The 24,058-nt window shown below is 62.8% G+C and overlaps 1 protein-coding gene across 1 annotated transcript in view; it reads right to left on the bottom strand.

Moving 5' to 3' along the window:
• The window catches only part of KDM4B (lysine demethylase 4B), a 60,345-nt gene that overhangs the window by 12,921 nt on the left and 23,366 nt on the right, over window positions 1–24,058 (bottom strand). Inside the window, exons 7-10 of the mRNA XM_012929931.2 lie at window positions 17,001–17,050; window positions 14,234–14,337; window positions 10,721–10,858; window positions 2,055–2,251 (exon numbers count right to left, since the gene is read on the bottom strand). Coding sequence (XP_012785385.2) covers window positions 2,055–2,251; window positions 10,721–10,858; window positions 14,234–14,337; window positions 17,001–17,050 — 489 coding nt within the window. The remainder of the gene's footprint in view (window positions 1–2,054; window positions 2,252–10,720; window positions 10,859–14,233; window positions 14,338–17,000; window positions 17,051–24,058) is intronic.

Genomic DNA, 24,058 nt, shown 5'->3' on the forward strand with positions numbered 1-24,058 from the left:
CCCACCCTGGGAAGATACACACAGGGGAGCCTGAGTAGGGAGGCATGCCGAGCTGGCCCCACACAGACCCACGGCTCGCCTCCATTCACCACCTGTCTTCTTGTTCTGCTGGCAAGGGCGCTGGTCCTGGCTGATCCCATCAGGTAGCCCTGGGACCAGACCCTCAGGGTGTGGCTGTCCCTGGCCAGCGGCTGCCATGACTGCTGTCTGACTCTGGTATTCACAGCTGCCCTATAGGTACTGGGTCACCCTGGGTCCCATCCTGGTTTTCCAGGGAGCTCCAAGCCTCGAGACTGCTCGAGCCAAGGTTGGCTCCGTGTCTCCAGCCGCTGGCCACCCTTCAGGGCCTGACCTGGGTTCTCCCTGATGAGCCGCTTTGGTGTCTGCCCTCGTCCAGTTAGTGGGGGCGTGCCATGGTACATCTTCTGTGGGAAGGAGATGGCTCTGGGTCCTGATGCCCTCCTGCGGGCGGGTGGCCATGGCCACGCACAGGCTGCTGGGACTTCACTCCCCTGATGACCGCAGGAGCCACAGTGGGGCCGGGATGAAGCCAGGAGCTGGGAACTCCATCCGAGCATCTCCCAAATGCAGAGACCTCGGCACTCAGTCACCTGCTGCTGCTTTCACAGGTGCATAAGCAGGGAGCTGCGATGCTGGCGTCTCCAGGGATGCCAGCTTGTTCTGCCCCTCCAATCCTCCTTAGACACACTACACCCGGCCACAGGCTCCTCAATTCTGGGTGCTTAACTACCTTCGGCTCTCCTTGGTGATCAGTGTCCCTCTGGCAGCAGCAGCAGCAAGCCAAAGGGCTGTACCTGGACCAGCAGCCCCCAGGATACCAGCTGTGCCCCAGGCTCCTTCCACTCCGCGGCGTGAAGTGGGACCGCCACGGCTGCCCTGCCAGCAGGGCCTGGCTGGGAGGCTGTCCTGGGTATGCAGGGCTCTCTGCCACCTGGCACCATGACCTGAGATGAAGTCCTAGCATTAAGGAATCCCACCTCTGCGGACCCTGGTGAGCACAGTCACATGGCACCGAGACTTGGTGTACGGGGGGTGGGCGTGGGGAGTCCCTAGGGGCTCCAAGCGCCCCTGAGGCCAGCAGCAGCTCAGGGGCAGGAGGGCCGGCCCTGCGCAGTGGGCTGTGTCTGAGGGAGCCAGCCCAAGCACAAGGCTGGCACACTGCAGACACCTGCTTCCTGCCAGCCCACTCTGATGGCCAATTAGCTTGAAATGCATGCAGTCAATTTAGGGCTCTGCAAACACCCCACCTGCCTGGGCAGGCGCCACACTCGGGAGCCACTGGGATCTGCAGGGGTGGCTAAGGGCTGACCACACGGAAAGTAGGCTAGGAACGTCGTCATGGCCATCAGAAAGAGATGCGGGGAGCACTGACACAGGGCCGTGCGGACAATGAGGCCACGTGGTCAGAAGGGCCCAGAGCGGCTATGCAGTTGGGGAAAGCGGCATGCAGAGTGGAGGCCACCGCTCCAAAGCCAGGAACCCAGGGCCCGTCCATGGGCAGCCACGAGCTGGCCACGGCAGTGCTTCCATGCTGGGCATGCCCCTATCTCGTGGCAGGGTCCACAGATAAAGCCCAGCTTATTCCCTCACCGTCAGCAGCGGAGTGGAGCAGCCGTAACAGCCTGGCTAGCCAGCTCCGGGTCAGTGTGCTTACAGAGAGCTGGCCTGGCCTGCACGTGTCCTCCTGCATATACGCCTGGGGCTGGGGGCTTAGCAAGTACCTCTGTAGCCAGGGCCAGCGGCTGGGCTGCAGCACCCGGGAGTCGGGCTAATGTTGACGTGGTTGAGTAATGCTAATGGCAGAGGCAGGACAAAGCACAAGGACAGGTGCTGCTGTCCCTAGGGGCCTGTTCTGAGGGGCTGGAGGCCCTGGTCAAACAGCCCCTGTGGCCCCAGGCCCCAGCCGGATCTCCCACAACACACACACACCCCTCACCTCAGGTAGCGCCCGCGACCCTGAGAAACGCACCTTGCCTTGAGCGGAGGAGGAGGGGAGAGGGGGAGGAGCCGAGGACAGACGGGTGGGGCCTCACCTGCGCAGGAGCTTGGCCTTGAGCGAGGCCCGGGAGGCGCTCCAGGAGCTGAGCTCGGGGCTGCTGAGGGCGGTGGGCCGCGTGTGGTCCAGCACGGTGAGGTCCTTGCCTTGCTTCCACAGCTCGTAGCGCTCCGGCTGCAGGATGCGCACGAACACATCCATGGAGATCTTCACCATGTCCTTCCGGCACGTGCACTGTGGGCGGGACACACAAGCCGTCACCGGAAGCTCACCCCACACTCACACTGCAGGTCCCCTACACGCGGAGCCGGCCTCCCCTGCCCCTTCCCACTGAGCTCCCCCTCTCTAGAGCCTTCTATCCAGAGGCTTCTTTTTCCCCTAGGTAGGGAGACTTTGGAACGTCCCCCACACAGGGCCTCACGCTTGTCCCCCAGTGTGGTCACCATCGCCCACAAGTGTGATGCTGGGGCCCTGGGCCCTCTCCCGGGTGACCAGGGAATGACAGGCCTAGCTGCAGCGGCTCGGCGTCCACCCACACAAGCAGCTGTCCACGAGGCACGTGGGCGCCCAGGGAAGTGGATGATGGAGGCAAAAGCCAGATTCCCCCCCGCCCCCTGCCTCCGGGTCTCCTGCGTGGCCCTCGTGGGTTCCTGAGGCAGGCACCCAACTCAGGCCTGTCCTGGATGCAACAGAGAGTGACGGGGGTGACACACTCACAGTACCACTGCCTCGTACCCCGCCCTGACAGCCGCATCACCTCCACGGCAGGTGGCTGTCTGCCATTTAGACTCCACTACATAGCAGTCTGGGCTGCAGTCTGTGGGCTCCTGGTTCTCACCAAACAGCACACAGCACCCCCAAAGGCCAAGCTGGAGACCAGGTGGGTGACGGGACGAGCCGGGTGGTCTCAGCTGCCCACCCACTCCTGCAGCTTGGCCTCCCATCAGGCAAACATGCTTAGGGGAAGTTGCTCCCCAGAGCACGGCCTGCCGGAGGTGAGGGACTCAACTGCCCTTGGCACTGGGGGCCAGCAGGGACTCCCCTGGGGGGAGCCTTCTGCAGCCCCTTCCCATGCCTGGCCCGTCCCTCCCCACCCCCAGGGCAGCCCCTGACCCCGCTTGCTGAATCGAGGGACAGGGACTTGGGACAGGAAGGCTGTAGCCATGCCGAGAGGGAGCATTTACAGTCGAGTGGTTCCCAGCAACCTCGACAGCCCACGCAGGGGCGGAGAGGCTGGCACGGCAGCTGGGCTGCGGCGTGGCGGGGTGCAGGTGGTGGGTGCATCTTCCGAGCCTGGCCTGGCCATGGCCTCCCTGGCCCCACCATCTAAGGCAGCGGCTAACGGGGCCCGCATCCAAGCGGTTCTGAATTGCTTTTGCTTAACTCATTAAAACGAGCACCTGTGTGGGCCATGGGGGGACCCGGCGTCAGCTCCCTGCAGCCTGGCCTGGCTGCCAGGCAGGTCCCTGCCCAGGGCTGACACCAGCCAGGACAAGTTAGAGACACTCACACAGACCCGGAGGCACCCAGGAGGAGCCAGAAGAGGAACGAGACACACTCGACACACTCATGGGAACAGGGCAGCGCAGAGGTACCTGAGGCCAAGGGAGCACCAGGGGACCCTGTGCCGAGTGGCTCGACAGGGGCTGTGGCGGGGACAGGAGGCTAGCACTTCCACACAGCGAGCTTGTGCCCTGTAGCTGCTTTGTCAGCCCTCGCCAGGGGCCCCATGGTCTCCCCCAAGCCTTCAGGAATCTTTCCGGGACCTGCTGCAGTCACGGGGGCTCTCGGCCCCACCCCACCCCAGCTCAGCGGCCCTGCCCGCACCGCTGACGGAGAGGAAGGAACTCCAGGGGGAGTCTAACCGAGTCATTAGCTTCTGATGAAGAAATCAGCCGTGGACCGGGGAAACTAGGTCTGGGCGGCCCCCTCCATGAGCCTGAGCACGCCCCAGGGCCCTGTGTACCTTGTACGGCTCAGAGCGCTCGGCCACCAGAACCAGGCAGGCAGGCGGGGCTGCCTCTGGAGCCAGGGCCACGCGGCCAGCCACGAGGGTGCCAGACACCCGCTCTCCATCAGCCAGCAGATGCCATGGTGTGGATGGGGCTTTTGGGGACGCGAGAGGGGACACACGGAGCCCTGGCCCCATCTCTCACTTGTGCAAGGTGGGTTTGTCCCCTGGGGCTCCCATGTCCAGCCCGGCTCTGACACACGGCTGCCCCCCATCACTTGTCCGTTGCTGGGAGTGCAGAGCTCCCTGATGCTGGGCGGAAGGGATGGTGCCTGAGCAAGGGACACCTCCCAGATCCACTCTTGATGGTGTTGCTCGCCAGAGCTGCCCATGCCAGTTTGATGAATCAACAGATATGCTAAGGGCACTCCCAGTGTGCGTACAGGGGGTCCCAGCCAGGCTCAGGGCTCCTGGTCGGCGACAGCTCTCGTCCCCTCAGGCATCGCAGGCAGGACGTGGCAAGGCTGCTGGGCCCGGGGCACTGCGACAGGGCCAGACAGGTCTGTCTGAATGACACACCGCTCCCCCCAACACGGAAGGGGCTGGTCCCAAACACGTGCCTCCACAACAGGACCAGAAGCCCGTCCTGCCAGCCCCTCTGGGTTGAACGCCAGACTGCCCGTGACCCCGGCCCTGCCCGTCCCCTCACGGGCAGACACAGCAGGCCGCAGGGCGACAAAACCACGGAAGGGGGTCGAGCCCCAGTGAGTACTTCAGCACCCCTCCAGGTCTGGAGACCTGTGAGAGGTCCAGACACCCCCGGTGAGAGCACTTGGCGGCCCCGGTTATGTCCATGGACACAGCCACACCTGCCCCACCCCAGGGGAGTAGCCACCCTGCAAGAGGAGCCCAGCCTCATCCCTGTCTTGCCTGCGTCACCTGCCCAATGCCTCTGGCCTCAGTTTACCCACACTCAGAGCCCAAGGCGGCCTCCAGGAGTTGGGGTCCGGATCACCAGGAAGGGCCTAAGGGAGGCCCAGTGAGCGCTCAGGCCACAGCTGTCTCTCACAATGACAGACGGGAAGTTGACGGCTGGGGAGCCGTAGCTGTGGGAACCTCTTCTACCATTGCTGGTGTTATCACTCACTGCCCTGACGGCCGGCCACGGGGCAGGGAACAGCGTGGCTGTCACTGTGCCCACAAGATTGACACATCAAACAGGCCGGAGTCAGCCGTGCAGGTCTCCCAGGAGCCACGGCCAAGTTCCCAGGAGAACGAGGGGACCGGAGTGGAGGGCTGTGGCCTTGCCCACCGCTATGCAGAGCAGAGCTGAAGCAGAGAGAGACGGAGACAGGGCCGGGGGGTTCAATAAGAACTCCATGATGAACGGTGACCAATGTGTGGCCCTCAAGTGACCGTGTCCCCCCTGTGGAGCAGACCACCACCATGGGGGGTGCATGCCCTGGAGGTAGTAGTGAGGGCTGGAGCCTTGGGGCCCCTGCCACCCAGGGGGTGGTGGGAGACCCAGCTGGAGCTCCAGGTGTTGTGAGGTTTGGGGTGTAAATCAGTGACAGGAACTCACACTCACACACGGACACTAACTCCCACGCATGAACGCGTGTTAGCCCACACCCACGCGGCCACAGTCCCAGCTAACCTCTCTTCCCACAGTTCTAGGACGCAGGCGTGCAGGCTCCCCCTCTATTCCTCTCTCTGCACAGCGCATCCTATAGCACCCGGCTCTGAGGGTGGCCGCTGTGCAGACCCTCCCGGGGCACCCCCACCCCCAAACTCCACCGCCCCAAATGGACCGCTTATGGCCTGCTTCTAGTAGGGCTGGGAGGGTCAGGGCGCTGCATGAGGAGGCACTGCAAGGTGTTGGTGCAGCAGCCGATACCCTCCAAGGCTAAAAGCCTTCCACCCTGCCCCCTTCACCCCTGCCACCCCCATCACACATGCCTGTCTGGGCAGCAGCCTGCCCCAAGCTGCCTGTGGCCAGAGGTCTCTGAGCCTCAGGGGAAGGCTAACACACAGGCTCCCCTCTGCCATGTTGAGGGCCCGGCTTGTTCAGGTCCCCCTTCCCGGGGTGCTTGGGTCTGGCTTTGGCCACTCCAGAGGCAGAGACAGGCGGGGGCAGGCAAGGGGGCCCCGATACTAAGGAACAGGTCAAGGCCAGGCTGTCGGGGAAGCCAGCCACTCATCCACGTGGGTCTCCTTTGCTGTGACTTCCCCCTGGGCCTCCATCAGCGGCCATCTGGTTCTACAAGATTGAACAGCTCTTTGAATTTGCTCGTGTAAAATAGCAGAGCAGAGAGGGGCGCGCAGGAGTGGCTCCCGCCTGAGGAGGGGATTATTAAACACGGTTCAATAAAATCATCAGCCCGACAGCCTCTGACCACGGGGGCCCTGATGCCTCATCAGGTCCTGCTGGCTCTCACCCAGGAACCAGGGCAGAACATGGAGGCCGCACCATGCCGTGCTGGGCTGTTAGCAGCTGCTGGCTCCTGCTCCGTGGATGGGGGCGGAGCAGGGGTGTCCCAACGGTGGCGGTGGCAGCAGACCCTTTGGGGAGGTGGGCGGGGACAAGCTGTCCCCCAGTGACTGTGGATAGGATCCAGTCCAGTCCCCATGCCCGGCTGCCCCAGTCTCTGCGTCTCCCCTGCCACTCTGTCCTCTAAGACACAGCCCCAACCTCCCACACCCCAGCCCCTTCTCCATGCCCTTGGTCCCAGGCATGCCCAGACCCACAGACCTCCACAGTCTCCCCACATCTCTCCCTGCGCCCAGGGCCCAAGGCCATCCCCCCACTCCTCCTGCATAAGTCCCCATTGCCCCCACGGAGGAACCATGACCAGTCAGGCCCCCCAAACCCATGCTGCTGCCCTGCTCTCTTCCCCCAGTACCAGCGAGGGTTCCCTCGGAGCAGGGGCCGAGAGCTCACTGGGGTGGGCACCCACCCCAACGTCTGTGTCCCTATGAGCACAGGAAGGGGCAAGAGAGGACAGGCTCCACCCTCCGCCCCATTGCCTGCATGCAACCTGGACTTTTGGCCTGTGGAACCCTGTGGGGCTTGGTCACGGCAGCCCCGCGATGGGATGGGGCAGGGGGGACAACAGCTGTCACATGGAGCTCACTTCCCTGCTCTGCAAGGAGCATATTGGGGGGCAGCATGGCCAGCACTGGGCTTGCCTCTACAAGTGCTTTGGCTCCCAAAGCGTTGAATCCACAGCCAAGGGGCCGACTATAGCGGCAGAGCCCACCGCATCTGCTGGCGTGTGGGAAGGGCCGCGTGGCCCCCGTTTCCGATGCAATTAGTGGCGCTGCAGCAGGAGGGGTTCATTAGGAAATCCAAGGGAATTCACTGACAAGGCTTCAGAAACAAGACCGGCCCCGGCTCCCAGCCCCCCAGGCCTCCTCTCTGAACATCAGAGGCCAGAGCCCACCAGGCCCTGCCCCGTCCTGACCGCAGCTGGCCAGGGTGGGACAGACGGCCCATCTCAGCTGCCCATGGTTGGCAACCGTGGTTCCCACCCACACAGCACCCGGAAAATGACACAACCACCAGGGCGGGGCACGCCTGGGCCCACTGTGTCCCCAGTGCCGCATGGAGCTCGGCCGCACTGGCAACCACTGCCCTGCAAGGGTGGGGCGGGCACAGACAGGACCCCCTCAGCTGAGGGGCGCTTGTGGCTGCAGGGGCGGACGGACGGACAGACGGATGGATGGCGACACGGGGCAAGCGCGTTGGATCTAGCGCCTGGGGAGGCGCTCTTGTACTGGCAGCCCCCTGTCTGTCTGCCTGCCCTGCCCTGCCCTGCCCTGCCACCTCCTGGGATCCGGGATGACAACCTGGAGCAGGCCGACAGAAGGAGCTAGCATGCACCCTCCCAGGCACAGGAAGCACGTGGCGCCCATTTTACAGCAATTAAGTCCCCTGTCCACCCCAGCCTGGGGGTTCAGGAGTCACCCCCCACTCCACACTCTAGCCCTATGCCAGGCTGACTGTGGGGGGCCATCTCCAGACGCAGTGCCCCTGTGTGTGTGTGTAAGGGGAGGCAGCCAGCCCGGCTGTCTTCCCCAGGGATGAGTGCTGAGCTTTCAGGAAGAAGCGAAGAGCGCCGGGCTCCCTCCCGGCTTTCCATCTCTCTCGCTCTGTTTAATCTGCAGTCAGCTCCGTGCCCAGCAGGTGTCCTGGGGGCACCAGCACGTCTCAGGCTCTGGAGAGCAGACCCCCTCGGCTGCCAAGCGCATCCAGCAGCAGCCACAGCCGCGTGCCAAGCTAATCTAACACGGCGTGCAGCCGTGTAGGACTAATTCGAGTTCAGGGGGGGAGGCCGGTGGCGTATCGCTTGCTCGCCTCTAGCAAGGTGGCAGCGGCTCTTTGATCTGCCCGGTGGTAATTCCACTACAAAGTCAGCGTGAGCCCAGCTGGCCCCGGGACTGTGACACCGGCTGTTGCAGCCCCCCCAACCTAGGTCCAGGACACAGCCATCACCCTGGGGTCACCCCCGGGGTCAGGGGAATGTCACATCCCAGACCCCGCAGGAGGTCATGGCTCCAGGTGGGACAAGGCAGACAGAAGGGGCAGGAGGGCCCGCCTGGCGTGGAGGTGGCCTTGACGGTCACCTGAGCTCGGTCAGAGGCCCGGACCAGCATTCAGCGACAGGCAGCGGCAGTCTATTAGGGGGTAGGCAGGGCAGGGCGGAGGGAGCAGCCAATGCTCTCATTGGCTGCTTGATCCCCCATCGGGACTGAGGTTGGCCAGAAACCAAGGGCTCTGTGGGTGACCCATGCAGGTGGGCAGGCAGGGACGCCATGACTCGAGTGACCTGAGCAGGGAGGGGAGCCAGGGCCAGGCCTTGAACCCAGGAGCTGTGACGCCCACACAGAGCATCACAGACCCCAGCCGGCACGTGGAGGTCTGCTCCCAGTGTGGCGAGGCTAAGGGCCACGGTGCCCAGCCCCCCTGGGACTGGGTCATGTTCACCAACACCCACTGGCTTCCTGGGTGCGACACACAAGATGAAGCTGCCCAGCTTCCGGGACATTACGGCAGACAAACAGGCCAGGCCCTCAGCTTCTGGCAGGTGCCTCTCCCCACTGTGGGGATCATGAGTTCCACTTCCCCTGTTGGCATGGGTTCCTCCTGCTGCGAGGTCCTGACGGTGGATGAAGCTACAGGGGTGTCCCCTCCTTGTCCTGGGGGTGCCCCCGTGACCCTGGCACCCATCCCCCCACCCTCTGACCAGCACCCTCTGGCCACTTCACTTGGCCCGGGGAGCCCCAGGAGCAGGCGTCCCTCGGGGGACGGGGGTGAGTTGCGGGTGGTTGGGCCATGCTCTCAGTGGCACAGGCGGTCCCAGGCAGGCAGCAGATACACGCGTGTGAAATCCAAAGAAACCACGGCAGCCGGAGCCATGGGCCCATCTGCAATAGCAGATGAAGAAGAGACTGGGACGTGACACAGCCCCCTGACCACCCGCCCCAGGCTCAGCCAGCTCCGTGGGCTGCCTGTTCGGTAATTTCACACTACGCTGCCTGACGATGTAAGCGTGGAGCCCGGTTAAGACCACGCTCCCCACGAGGCCATGCTGGTGGTCACGCGGCGGAACCTGAAATTGCTTGTAACACCTGCACCACCCCTCGGCCCCATAGCCCTCTCAGCTCTGAGCACGGCTCCGTCACCCGCAGCCGGCTTCCTGCCACCCAGCGTCCCTGTGATCCCTAGGAGGCCTGTGTGTAGTCCTGAGTGAGACCCCCCTCTCTGCAAGCCGAGCCGAGTGGGTGCTGGAAAAATGGCCTCAAAAGGGGGCAGCAAGGGGCCGCCCACGCGCTCAGCCCAGCGGCGCCCACAGGGCTGTGACCCTCTACTGGCCATGTTAGGAAAGGACATGCATAAGGCCACATCTATCTGGGTCACATTTTGCTCAAGCCGCGTCTGTGACACGCTGGATACAAGTCCTTTAGAACCTGCTCCCTACTTCAGCTGCGTGCGGGGCCGGGGTACACAGGATGTACCTCGGGGTGCACCCGCATCCTGCCCAGACTTGCTCTGACACTATCTGGCTGAAGCAGTCGGCACGCCTCTGTGAGTATGACTTCTAGAAAATGCTGGGCGGATCAGGATTCAGGCAACGGCCTCATATCTCGGCCTGCGGAAGTCTGCAGTCTTTCCCGCCCCAGGCAAGGACCCTGCCCCCCAAGGAGCCCCTGATTTCTCCTTTCGCTTCCCCCACCTCCAGCTGAGACCTGGAGTCACAAGCTCACTGCCATGTCCTCGCATCTCGACCTAAAACATAGGGCCGAGCCCAGGCAGGGTGTCCACAGGAACCTCCCAGAAGCGCACGCAGTTACAAGGAAATTTCAGTAAAATACTTCCGCTCTGAGGCCAAGTGGGTTGGTCCAAGAACGGCAAATTCCTGCAGGGGCAGCAGGGATAGGGGCCAGGGCCAGACCAAAGTCTTCTAGTCTTTCCAAACCTAGGGGCCTGACACCCCCGAATCAGCAAGATGCCTCGGGTACCCACAGCTTTCCCGCAGCTGTGGGCATGTGCAGGCCACACCATCCCTGGACAAGCAGGGACTCCAAACACCCACAATGGGTAGCAGCTGAGCGCCGCACGGCCCGGCCTGGCCCAGCCCTGCTCCTCCTGTACTCTGCAAGTGCCTGCCGCCCGCAACAGCCGGCTCCAAGTGAGCGAGTGAGCGAACGAGCAGTGTAGGCGCCATCACCCTCCCACCCCCGGCTAGTACCTGACTGGCCACTTTGCCATAATCGATCCACCGCAGGGTGGCGAAGTTGGTCGACTCGGCGCAGTTGAAGCCATGGTTGAATCCGGCGTGGTAGCCGTAAGGGAAGGTGATCATGAACTCCCCGGCCTCTTGCGTGATCTGAGGAAGCAAACGGGAAGACAGTGAAGGAGGGGTAGGGGTGGAGACCCTGGGCTCCAGGAATGCTGGGACCACTCGGGGCCTCCAGCCCCATCTCTGCCCTGTGGCAGATACAGGATGTGGGGCTATGGGCTGCAGTGCAACGAGCTAAGCAGCTGCTTGTGGGGCTGGCAGCCACCATCCGAGAGCCGGTTCAAGACCCATCCCCGGCTCTGCTCGTCCAGCCTCCTGCTGACCTGCCTGGGAAGGCAGTGGATGGTGTCCCCCAAGAGTTCTGGTCTCTTGCCACCCGGGTAGGAGGCCCCGATGGAGTTCTGGTCCTGGCTACAGGAAATGCTGGGGGAATTTCAGGCACTGTGTTAGCACATGGAAGATTCTGCTTCTTCCCCTCTCTCTGTCTGCCTTGCGAAGAGACTGTGAAGAAACAATCAGGTTGTACGTGGGTGAGCCCTCGGGCCATGGTGACAGCTGCTGCCATGAGGGTCCACCCGATGCCGGGGCAGGTGCAGACACTTCTCACAGACGGGGTGTGGGCAGAACTGGGCCCTGTCCTTGCACAAGGAGGACCCGTGAGGTAGGCAAGCCCTACGTTGTGCCCCGGCATTGGGTCAACGCAAGAGGTGGGTCAGGCGCACAGAGAATCACTTCCAAGCACCCACACCCCAGACAACACAGGCCTCCGACACACACACACCCCCACGCCACGCAGCTGGCTGTGCGGGACAGGGCAGGGTCACAAGGCTCTGAGAGCTGGAGTAAAAGGTGGGGCACCTGCAGCTGGGACGGGGTGGTGGGAGGGGGGAATGCAGCCCATCAATGATCAGTAATGATGTCGCCCTGCTCTGTGGCCCGTCATCCAGGACCCACGTACACACTTTAGAACAATGTCCGTAACAGGGACGACAGTACCCGGGAAACAGACACTGCTTCTCAGACAGGCGGCTGCGGGCCCCGGGCACGGGCATGGAAACCTGGGGCTCATCAAGCCTCCAGGGCTTTGATGGGGAGCAGGTGGTGGCCCCGCTGCCCCGCTGCCCCGCTGGCCACTGGGGCCATGGAGCGGGCATCTGTGTGCTTGGCAGCTTGGGTCTGGTGTGTGTGTGAGCTTCTTTGTGTTGGCACAGGGTTGGGCGGCGTCCGGTGGCATGTCCTTGCTCACCTCAGCCTGGCTTGGGGTTCTGATGGGCACTGCCTATTCTTCCCCGTAGACATGGGCATGAGGCACAGGTGGCGCCACCCGGTGGATTTGTGCAGCAATGCTGTGACAGCGGTGCAGGAGTGGCACTCCTCATGCCAGGCCAGCAGCTATGCCTCAAAGCCGGCTTCTCTTAGCCACCCCAGGCCCGGGACACTGGCTGTCTGCACCTGACTGCTGCCCACCCCTGCTCCCCAAAATCCATTTCTCAGGCAGTTGATGTTCATCTTGTTGATCTGCGGGCGTCCCCAGGCTGCTCTGGGGACAACTGGAACGGTGAGAAATGGAAAGCCCGCTGGGGGAGCAGGTGGCAGGAGCTGGGGGAGGTGCGGGGAGCCAGCCTCGGCGAAGCCAGCTTCGAGAAGTCAGCTGCGGCCTCGGAGACCAATCAAAACGGACGCGCCTGGAGGCACGCCAGCCGTTACCAACGCTCTGATATTTTTCTTTTCCAATTTAATTAATTGAACCGATCACGAGAAGTCAGCGTACATTAAGTTACATGTTCAAGCTCCCGGTGACAGTGTGGGGGGCTGGGCTGGGTTCCTTCTACAAGATGCCGGGGGGGAGTGGCATTTCCTCACCTAAGGCCGGGCGCCAGACGGTGGCCCTCTCCCCCAGGGACCTGTCCTCCAGCTTAGCGGAGCTGCCCCCCAGGACTCGCCATGGCAGGTGTCGGGCAGGATCCCACCCCCTCCTGAGAACTGAAGCCTGAACCAAGAGGCGCTTGGTTAGGAAGACAGCAAGATTATGTTCCCGTCACTGCGTCTCCGCGCCTACGGCGTCTGTCTTCCGCGTCACAGCCGTCACCGTTATCCCAACAATCAATTAGATGACGTGTCTGGGATGATGGATGGGCCGCGCGGGCGAGCCATCGGCGTCCCCGTCCGCCTGCTCGTCCGTCCGTCACAGAGGGGCTCGGGACGAAGCTCCCCGACAGGCTCTCGCAGAATAAATGAGGAAGTCGATGGCAGATTGCAGAAATACACACTTTTAATTATTAAAGAGCCCCGCAATTGATCTGCTGCTTCTTGGAGGAGTAAATACCATTACAGAGATTTATAAGTGGAGAGTGTGGGGCTCGTCAGCTGAAGGATGCCAGGAATTCAGACGGAGGGAGACCCACATGCACCCGGGGAGGGACATCTGCCTCCAGCCCCCGTGCCCTGGGGAAGCTGCCCGGTGGCAGCCCCTGGGGCTGCCTGGAGGACCACCTGCCATCATACACAGTCTCCCAGTGCCAGCAACTAACTGCCTCTGGTTCAAGTTCAGGTCCCGGCGGATCCCAAACCATGGCCAGACACGTCTGTGATGGCTTCTCTCCCCCATGAGGGGCCACTCTGAGGAACATTCTGGACCAAGCAATCAGAAAACCAGTGCTCCCCACAGGGTGTGAGCCAGGTCTGCCTGCAGTCCGTGTCACGAGCCAGGGTTATGTCGGATGCCAGCGGAGGCACCTGCCCTCCCCGGGCGCGTCTCCGCTGCTCCCTCCCAGGGAAGGCGGAGGCGGCTGCTGGAGCCGCCCTCCTCGCCCAGGCCCTGCTGTGTGCAGCCTTGCTCCGCCTGGGGCTTGATTGAAATATCAGAAGTGATTTCCGACATGCTGACACTTGCTGCCGAGCACGCAGAGCGAGGCCTCAACAGAGCATGTTCCGGGCCTGACAAACTGCTCTTTGAGGAAACCACCAACTGGATCCCCGTGGGGGGCTGTCTCCCAGCACACCCTCATTCCTGGAAGGTTCTGGGCCTGGGTCACGACCTTCCTGCCCACAAAGGGGCCTGCCTCCAGGCTGGGTGCACCACACCCAGCTGGGTGTCTCCTGGGGCCAGCTCAGCTCCTGGGTTTGCAAACCCAAGATGGCCATCAATGTGAGGCCCACCTGCTGCCCACCCTCCTGGCCGGGGCCAGGGCTTGTATGCAAGGTGGGCCCCCCGGCCCTGGCACCCCCATCCATTAGTGCCTCCTGTCAGCACACTCTCTGCCCTGCAGGCTGGCACAGGCTATGATGGAGCCCTGGGTAACAGCAGGAGCCAGGCCTGATCTCTGGGCTCATCTCGGGCAGGAAGGGGGGCAGCATCTAGCCGCCCCTTTCGACGCCCCAGCAGAGAGGAGGCACAGGTGGGGGCCCAATGCGGAGCCGCCTGCACCCGCTGCCAGCTGTCTCCCCGCCGCCCGCACGTACCCGGCTGAAGGGGATTCCGTACTTCTTCAGGATGATGGGCGAGATGAGGGTCATCTTGTGTCGCAGGAAGGCGTCACAGCCCTGTGAGCTGCCAGGGAAGAATCCTAGGATGAGAGAGACCAGGGTGACTTTCCTGGGAGGACAGGAGACTGGGCCCCGGAGCACCCATGGCCCCCAGGAAATACAGCCTGCTGGAGCCACCTCAAGGTGCTGGGCGCCCAGACAGGGAAGCCTTGACCCTCTGATGGGTGGGCAGGACCCCTGTACATCTAGGACTGCACCAGACCCAGCTGTGTGGGGCCAACACCTGCACTACTGCCAGCTCCCGAGGCCCACGCAACACACAGCTGGGGCACAAAGACTCGTGTGGCTAACACCCTGGACCAGGCTGAGCTGGGAGCAGGGTGGGCGTGCTCCTCCGGTGCCAAGTACCCTCCTTTAAGGTCATGGGTGATCTCCGGGGAGAACCACTGCTAATGATGGTCCCAGGAGCGCTCTGCCCCACGCCCGCTGAGCCTCTTCCACACTGCACACCGCCCCCCATGCTCTGGGCCACACCGGATAGAGATGGGGGCGGAGAGTGAGGCCTAGCCACCAGTCCTGTGTAGAAGCAACCAAGCTTGCACCCCTAGTGGGGAAGCCTCTGGCCCGTGGACTTGAAGGGGGTTTGCACGGTAGGGGCTCCCATCCATCCTCCCAGCCCCCATTGACCATCAAACTACCACACTTGAGCTGCTGTTCAATCAATAAGAACTAAGCCCAATGTGGCTGGACACATCCCCCAGCCCTCCCAGAGGGACCCGCACCCTCAGGGTGGGGTGCTCGGTCCTGGAACTGAAGCTGAGGAACGCTCACGGCTCAGGCTGTCCCCAGGGGCCAGCCCCTCGGGAGGCGACAGGCTGCTGTGGCACCTGCTCACCAGGGCTCCTGGAGTGATTGCAGTAATTGTGAACAGGAGGCAGAGGGGCCAGCACACACTGTGAGGTGGACCTAGAAGTCCCAGGGCCCCCAGGCTCCCTGCTGCCACATCCACCTGCAGCCACGACCCCCTGCAGGCCTGCAGACTCGAGGCCATGGACACGGGAGGGGGAGGGGTGAGGCCAGTGGCTGGATGGGTGCTCCGGGACATCCCTGCCCCATAGCGGCAAGTAAGGCCCCTCCTGGAAGGCCAGGGCCCTGTGGGGTGCGTGTGCACACACTGGGCAGACACGAGGGCATGTAGTGAGCCGGAGCCTCAAGGGCGAGGTTCTGGGATGGCTGAGCCCGGCAACTCACGCACTCCCATTAGTTAGAGTGCGCCTGCCGCCTGCCCGCACTTCCTCTTTTTAATGCACCGTTTAAGTGGCTCTCATTAAAGCTCTAATAAAGGCACGAAATCCTGGTGATTTGCACCGAGCGAGCCAACCCCTCATGGCTCTCCCAGCGAGCCCATCCGGAGGCCGCCAGTCCATCGCAGCCATCTCCTGAGGTTGGTGGCGACATCGGGGTTGCAGCCCCAGCACAGGCCTGGAATCATGCCAGGCTTTCCTCCCAGGCGAAGGCTAGGGCGCTGGGCCTGCGCCCGGGAGGATAGTACGGGAACAGCCCAGTGGGAGGCAGCCCGGCCTGGCCAGCTGGCTGTGGGTGTGTGTGTGGGGGGGTCCTTCCTCCATTTCCTAACACTGAGCCAGCACACCCAGCTGGGGCCACCCGGGGAGGTCTCCATCGGAGCCAGAGAACAGACAAGGGTGGCGCCTCTAGCCACAGTGGAAAAGCGGGTGGGGGAGCCTGGCTTCTCCCAGAGCCTCCAGCACTTTACAGACAAGTGCGACGCGGCCCTGCCATCTGCTGAAGGCTGACCTTGTACCCACAGCCCTCAGGGTCCTCACAGCCCTGAGCCACACAACCCTGCTGTGTCGCAGGCGCCCACGGGCACTCGGGCCTTTCCAAGGGGACAGGTGTCGACGGGGCGAGGGCTGCTCCAGGGTCCCTCCAGCAGCCCTGTCAGGTACCCTCAGTGGGAGGGGGCGGTGCCCAGGGAACTTGGTGCCAACGCAGCCCAGATGTCGGCTGCTTTCCCAGCCTGGGCACCTGCCGTCCCAGTCCTTCCCTGCTTCTCCCTGGACGGGGCCTGGGACCCCACCACCACCTCCTCCCTGGGACCCCACCACCACCTCCTCCCTGGGACCCCACCACCACCACCACCTCCTCCCTGGGACCCCACCACCACCACCTCCTCCCTGGGACCCCACCACCACCTCCTCCCTGGGACCCCTCCACCACCACCTCCTCCCTGGGACCCCACCACCACCTCCTCCCTGGGACCCCTCCACCACCACCTCCTCCTCCTCTCTACAGTGCTTGGGTCCAAGAATTCCCACAAAGACATGAATGTAGCCTGATGGCAGGGGTTGGCAGGGACATTTGCAAAGGGCACCCAAGGGTAGGCAGACACCTGCACAGGGTTCAGGAGTGACCCCCCCAACACACACACACACACACACACACACACACACACACACACACACCCCTGCTGCAGAAGAACCAAGCTGTAGCCAGGCCCAGAGCCGCTGCTGAGACCCTGGGAGGCAGGTGCACCACGGCGCCCAGGCCAAGGCTGAGGCTCATGAATTCTAAGAGACAAATCACACCGCCCAGGGCCCAGGTACCGGGAGACGTGGCAGCCACGACTCTGACCACAGAGCCACTCCCAAAGGACGCCTGCACGGGCAGCCAGCCCACCCAGGGTGTCACCCGGCCGCCCCACCTCTTGGGCACAGACACTTACCAATGGCCAGCCGCTCCAGGCGCTTGCCGTGTTCCGGCGGGATGGCGTACCTACGAGAGAAAGGAGGTGCATGAGATGCGGGCTGGCGTGGCCGCCACAGCCTCAGGGAGACCTGGCTGGATCAAGGGTGAACTGCAACTGGCCGTGGGCAAGGCAGCAGGAGGGGATTGTGGAGGGCAGGAGGGGCCGGCGGACAGAGGAACAAGGTTAAGGCCACCAGCTTGTTGACAGCAATGACGACGCACCCCCCCCCCCCCCACGGTGACAGCAGAAAACCTTGAGGGACCAAAAGGCAGAGAGCCCCGAAAAACCGCTGGCTGGGGGTCCCCAGATCCCCGAACTGGGGGCTTCTCACTGCCCTGCCCCCCAGGCCTGCCAAGCCTTCTTCTCTGTTCCTGGGAGCCAGCCGAGGGAAAAAAAAAAGTAATAATAAGGAGCAGAGAAAATTCTGTCTTCCTCAGTTCACACATGCTGGTCTAACCTGCCAAATTCACATGCAAAGCCAGAGGGCAGGTGATGCTCCTGGCAGGTTGTAGCTGGGGACACTGACCTCGCTCCACATACCCTGTGGTGCCCAGGACAGCCCCGCCCCAAGGACTGGTCCAGGCTCAGCAGCCACAGTATGACCCCAGCACCACCGCCTCTCCGTCAGCCCTCACGGTACAGGACCCGGGGCTATGGAAACTACCAGAAGGAACCAGCCACTCCAATCAGGGCCCTGGGTTGTTTTCTTTTTTCTTTCTTTTTTTTTTTTTTACTAACAGCGGGTGAGGGAGAGAGAGGCTGAGTCGAGCATGTGGTCTTCCGTAATCTTACCATAAACAAATAATTAATTTCTGGGCTTGCTCCCAGCCCCAGCCCCCAACAGAGGCGACCCAAGCATCTTCAACCCCTTGTTGCCAGAATGGGCCCCACATGGACAAAGCTGAGGTCTTCCCAAAAGCTTTTTATCATTCACAGACGCCTGATAACAGCTTATCCCAAACCCAGCAGTGTGGCAGGATTAACGACCCCCCCACTCCTGGTCAGCCCCGGGGGAAGACCCCGGGGAGGTGGGGAGCCTGGGGGGGCTGCGTTAGGATTCCAAGGCTGCAATGATAGATGCCACGTCCCCAGCTACAATGCTGCTTTCACTTAATTACCGCCTGTAATTGGGAGTTGTATAGATAAGATTAATTGAATCTGGTGGATGCTAAAAGTTTAATACATTGGAACGCCGCTCTCCCCATTATCGGAGAGTACAGACTGCAGGATCCCGGCTGAGCGCGTGTGACAGTGGCCCCGCGAGGGAGCGTGAGGCCCACGGCGGGATGGGTGGGGGGTGGCTAGGCTGTGGGCTCTGTGCCTCCCGCCACCCTGAGAGCCCGGTGGTGGTGACAGGCGAGGGTCACACTGCACTGCCCAGCCCACCTGAGGTGGCCCACCCAGCATCCTGAGAGGCCTGAGAGCTACTCCATGTCCACGCGAGGCTGGAGCTCTTGGGGGACCGTAGGCAGCAGGTGTCATGGAAAGCTGTGATGGGCGGGAGAGGATGCAGCCAGCCTGGCAACCTTCCTGGGCCAGTGGGCAGCAGGTATGATGGCCCCTCTCTCATAGAAGAAGGGTCCCCAGGGCTCGGCAGTGTGGCTTAGTGGCTAAGGTCCTTTCCTTGACCCCATATGGCTGCTGGTTCTAATCCCGGCAGCTCCACTTCCTCTCTATCTCTCCTCCTCTCGGTATATCTGACTTTGTAATAAAAATAAAATAAATTAAAAAAAAAAAACAATAAGAAGAAGGGTCCCCAGAGCACGGCCTGGGGGTCCCCAAGGAAGCATGAAAAGCTAGCATCCAGTACCCCACTGGGGCTCTTCTGACCTGTGGCTGTGGTTTGGGGTGGAGGGGTACAGCGGCTGCTGGCACTGAAATGTCTCCTCGCTAAGCAGGCTGGAGGCGTCTGGCTCCCATGAGCCCCCCTGGAGCCGTAAACAGAGCGGGTTCCTGTTTACAGTCACTTCACTACCAGATCAATTTGCTTTGCCGCCCCCGACCCCAGGTGGCCAGCACTTGTTGGGCATTTGCACCCCCAACCGAGTGGGACAATGGGCAGTGCCCCAGCCGAACTGCCCTCACCCCCGACTTGGGCACTGCACATGCCGTCAGTTCGCTGGCCCTGCTCAGGTCCCAGCCATGCGCCTCCCCATGTCCCCTCTGGGTCTGCCAGCCACATGGCAGCCTCCTGAGTCCAGGGCCCAACCTCTGTGGTCTTGCCTTGGGCACCACGTCGGCACTGTCCTGAGCCTGGGGTAACAACTGGGTGCCCTCCCAGGCCAGCGACCTGCTGTCCTCTGGGGGCTGGGAGATGGACGGGTAGGCAGGGCAGTGAGGAAGCTTCCAGCAAGGCAGGTAGGTGATAGGGTGGCCAGAGCCAGGGAGAGGGCAGTCAGTGCGGGGCTCGCTCCCCTGGCATTTTGCTAAGTCAGTGGCTGGAGTGGCACAGTGCCTCGAGAAGCCAACCCAGGTGCAGGGACACGCGGGCAGCCCACGTTGTCTCACCTCTCGGCCATCACCCCCCGCAGCTGCCCTAAACTGTCTCCTAGTTCCCACACTTGGGGCATTTCCACAAAGGCCTGCAGCAGAGACAGGCATGGCTCTCCCCACATCCACCATGACCCCAGGCGGCCATGCAGACAAGACTGGGCAACAAGGCCAGGTCAGGGAGAAGACACAAGTGGGGAGACCACCTTGGAGGGTGGTGTCCCTGAGGAGGGGCGGCTGCCATGGCCGGGATGGGGTGGGGGGCGGGGGAGGTCTTCCTGGCCGCCATGCAGGATGCTATTAATAGTGTAATTTTCTTGGTGTTTTGTTTATTCCCCTGGAATGGCTTGATGGATGTGAATAATTATCAGACTATAAAAGCCAGCAAATGTGCTATTTTCTATCGCTCTAAATCATCAAACAAATAAAGTGTGAAACAGCATTTCGGAATATAATTTTCCCCTCTAATGGTTCAGAATTATTACCAAGAACAATGGGGGATAAGTAAGCCAATACCCGTGGGTTAAGACCCAGACGAGTGTGTCGGCGAGAGGAACATGAGTGTGGCCGGCCGGGGGCAGGACCTGCTCGGGGAGCTGCTGGTCACAATTGCCACACGCGAGGCACCGGCCGGCCGATGGCCACGGGGATGGGAAGACAGGTAGAGTGGGTGTTGTGGTTGGGGACACAGGGGACCCTGCGTCCCCAACTTTACTCGCCCCCTAGTGGTCCTGTCGGTCAGCGACCTAAGACCCCACACCGCCTGCTCTCCACCACGGCAGTGGTCCCCCGCCAGGGACTCAGAGCCTGTAAGGGGGTCTCGAAACAAGGAGACAGGTGCCATACCCTCACCACCCACAGACCCACACGACTTCCTGCTCTGGAGATTCGGGGCTGCTGCGGGGCCTGGGGCTGCCCAGAGCCCTTCGGAAGCACCAGCTCAGCCCGCCGCAGGCAGGGAGAAAGATAACTTTACAGTGTCTGTCCCGCCAGCTCACTCAAACAAGGAGGCCGGGGCCGACGCATGCCAAGAGCAACTCAGAGCCAGCCACCCCTCCGCAGCCCTGGGGACAGTGTGGTGTGCAGGCCAGACTGCCGCAGGCCTCGGTATATGTGCCCCTGCGTGCTGCGCTCCGGGGTGCCAAGTGGAAGTGCAAGGCTACAGGCCACTCACTCGGGACCAGAGAGCTGGCTCCCCTGCCCCCAGGGCTGAGCCCAGCACCCTAAGGACTCAGGTCACAGGTGCCCCCTCTACAGCCTGCCCACCCTCCAGCTCACAGGGCACAGCGCCCACCCAGGGAGGTCTTCCGTGAGCACAGCCAGCCTGTGCCAGAGGCACGGTTCACGCCTGAGAGGGTTCCTTCCCAGAGAGCAGAGGCCACACCCAGGTTGCCTGTACCCAGAGATGTCTGACCCTGGCGGGACTCCAGGCACATGGACCCACCTGGCACACCCAGAGGCTACTGGGCAAACAGGGGGACATGGGGCCCCAGTTTCTACCATGACCAGGGCTCAGCCCGGTTGCACAGTTGTCCTGAGAGCAGCAGCCTCCGGCTGGCACTGAGCAGGGACGTGCCCCGCTCCTCCAGGGAAATCCTAGTTGTATCTATGCAGGAGGGCTGAACGCAGCGACACAGACACTGTGCTCGGAGATCAGATCGGGGTCCGCTGAGGCTTGCTCCCGAGAACGCGCGTTATCTGAAGTGCATCATTTCACGGGACAACGGGCGGTGGATTGCTATCTCCCACCAGCCGCGCTGCGACTGCCAAGAGCGACATTTTCACAGCCACACACACCGGGCCGGCAGTCCTGGGAGCGTGTGGGCACAGGAAGGGGGAGGGGTGCCAACCAGCACTGTGAAAGGACAGGAGGAGGCCTGGCATGGGGTTGGTGGGCAGCGATCTGGGCATGGAGGCTGCTTGAGACCCCTCCTGCCTCCTCCTCCCCTCCTGCCCTCATCCTCTGCTAACACGGGGATGGCTGCAGGGGACCTGGCATCTCACACAGCCGGGCACAGCCACTGCCCTTCCCTGCCTGCTGCCCTCCAGTGAGGGGTGGGCTCCTGGTGTGCCCTGTACAAAGCAGAAGGGCAGGGGCCTGACCCCAGCCCCGGGGCCCCTGCAGGCGACAAGACCAAGGTCACAGCCACACAGGTGCCAGCTAGTTGAGGGTGTTCCTGTGGTTGCCTGGAGGCAGGGCAGGGCTGGGCAGGGCTGGGCAGGGCTGGGCAGGGCTGGGCAGGGCTGGGCAGGGCAGTGAGAGCCAGGCCCTTAACCCCTGGCAGCCCCCACCAAGCACCTTTGATGGCGTCAGCTCCTGCAGCCCCCTAGCTCACTGCTTCTATCCCAGGCCCCTCCCGCGCCGTGGGCACCTGTGCTGGGGCCTCCCCAGGCTGCCCTGACCAGAGAAGGGCGTGGGGGTGGAGGGACCAGGCCAGGACAGAGACCAGGGCCACTGGTGACCGAACGAACACCAAGCCAGGACCTGCTGGCAGGTGTGTGTCTGTGTGGGGGCAAGAGGAGCCCCTGGGGATTGGAGGGGACAGGAAAGCAGCCCCAGCCTGGGAGTTCCAGTTCTGCTTAGACGTCTACCCCTCCCGGGGGCCGTGCCCCAGCTCTGGCATCGGCAGGGTCGCGTCATGTTCACACAGTATGGGTTAAGCAGGCTCTGCTGAAGGCAGCCCGACCCCAGCAGGGAAGCTGCTAAGCAAGGGCCATTAGCACCGTGAGCCAGGGTCTGCTCTCTCCCCGGCTCACTCCTGCTGGGTGGAATGGGAGGTGGGGGAGCAGAGATTAACAGCCTCTCCTGTTCCCAGCCCCCCACCTCCCCTCCCTCCCGCACAGCCTCCGCTCACACAGGAAAACGGAGTGGCGGGGCTGGGGCGACCCCTAGCCCTGACTCACAGCGCCTGCATGGCATGGGGGGACCAAGGGACAAGCAGCACCCGGCCAACAGACGGGGAGACGGGGAGGATGTCTGCGATGCGGGCTCCTGCTTCGCACAAAGGCCCATCTGCTCCAGCAGCCAGCAGCCCTGGCTCCTCCGTGAGCCCTGGGAGGAGTGGCTGCACGCTCCCTCCCAGAGCAATCCCCAGCCCCGGACTTCCCCAGAACGCCAACGCTGCTTGCTCTGTCTGCCTCAAGCTGGGTGCCCTGCTCCTCCTGCGTGGACAGCGCACCCCAGGTGGGGACTCTGGTCCCATCCTGCACTGCCAGGGGCTTCCCCCAACCCCACCTTGGGGGCTCCCAGGCCCGGTACTGTGCGTGGGAGCGTAATGAAAGCCCCGACCTCCCCCACTCCTCAAGAGCCCCAGCTCCTGGGGCCTACTGAAGCTGCCGGGAGGCCATGGAAAAGGGGGCTTTTCTCTCCCACTCCTTCAAGTCCCTGCCACTTTTCACCAACCAGGTCTCGCCCCGTGCCAAGGGCACCCACAGGCAGGGGTTAGGCAGGCAGGCTTGGCGGTCAGCCCAGGTCACACGCCTTCCAAGCTCTGCAGCCACAAGCCCACGCTGTGGTGGCTGCGACAAGGAGGCCACGTCCAGTAGCAGCCAAGGGACACGGCCATGGCACAGGAGCTGGAAGGGCAGTCCACGTGGGCTGCTCCACACTGCCCTGCCATGGAGAACAAGGACTGCAGAGTCCGGGCCGGCCACACGGGGGTGCTAGCGGGACTCGACACCCAGGCACCATTTACTACACTCTATCCTTGTAAGTAATGCTTGCTGAAGGATTGGCACTGCAGGGCAGCGTGTCAAGCCACCGCCTGCCTGCCGGCGACAGCAGAGCTTGCCCACCAGGGGACCTGCTGGGGCTGAACATGTGATGGGGGCACCCTGGTCCTCGGCCCATCCTACAACTGCACCTGACCGGGAGGGACCCAGATCCCAGATGAACCGAGCCGAGGGGCGGGCATGAGGGCAGCGCACCCTGTGGCTGAGTGCCTGGGTTCAAATCCCGGCTCAGCTCTCAACTCCCACTTCTCTGCTAACATACACCCCCTGGGAGGCAGTCAGTGACGGTTCAAGTCCAGCCCATGGGAATTGTGGCCTGGAGTCTGGGCTCCCAACTTGGCCCAGCTGCCGCGGGCACTTAAGGTTCACTGCCCGGAGGTAAAGTACCTGTGGCAGGTGAGCTTAAAGAGAGAGAGAGAAAGAAAGTCCCACCCGGGGATTCCAACCCTGGGATCCCCGGGCAGGGACCCTGCAAGCTGTTGGGGTCCCACACTGATCTGGGCTGCGTGGCAGGAAGCTCCCACCGCCCCACCCCAAGGAAGGTGAGCCAAGCAGCCCCGGGGCCCCGCTGGCAGACACTTGCCGGAATGTTCCCATCTGTGCAGCGTGGGAGGCGGACACCAGGCTGTTCTGTTCGTTACCATGTTTTTCTGGTAATTAAAGTATTTTGTTAAAAAAAAAAATTTTTTTCACATGGTGGGGACCCTGACACAGCGCCCCCTCGCCTCATGTGAGCGAGGCCCGTGGATAGCACTTCCTCTTGCAGTGTGGCCACCCAGCCTAGGGGGCTTTCAGTGGAGTGCCTGGCTAGT

Source organism: Ochotona princeps, chromosome 33 (assembly GCF_030435755.1).
Source record: "Ochotona princeps isolate mOchPri1 chromosome 33, mOchPri1.hap1, whole genome shotgun sequence".
Lineage (NCBI taxonomy): Eukaryota > Metazoa > Chordata > Mammalia > Lagomorpha > Ochotonidae > Ochotona > Ochotona princeps.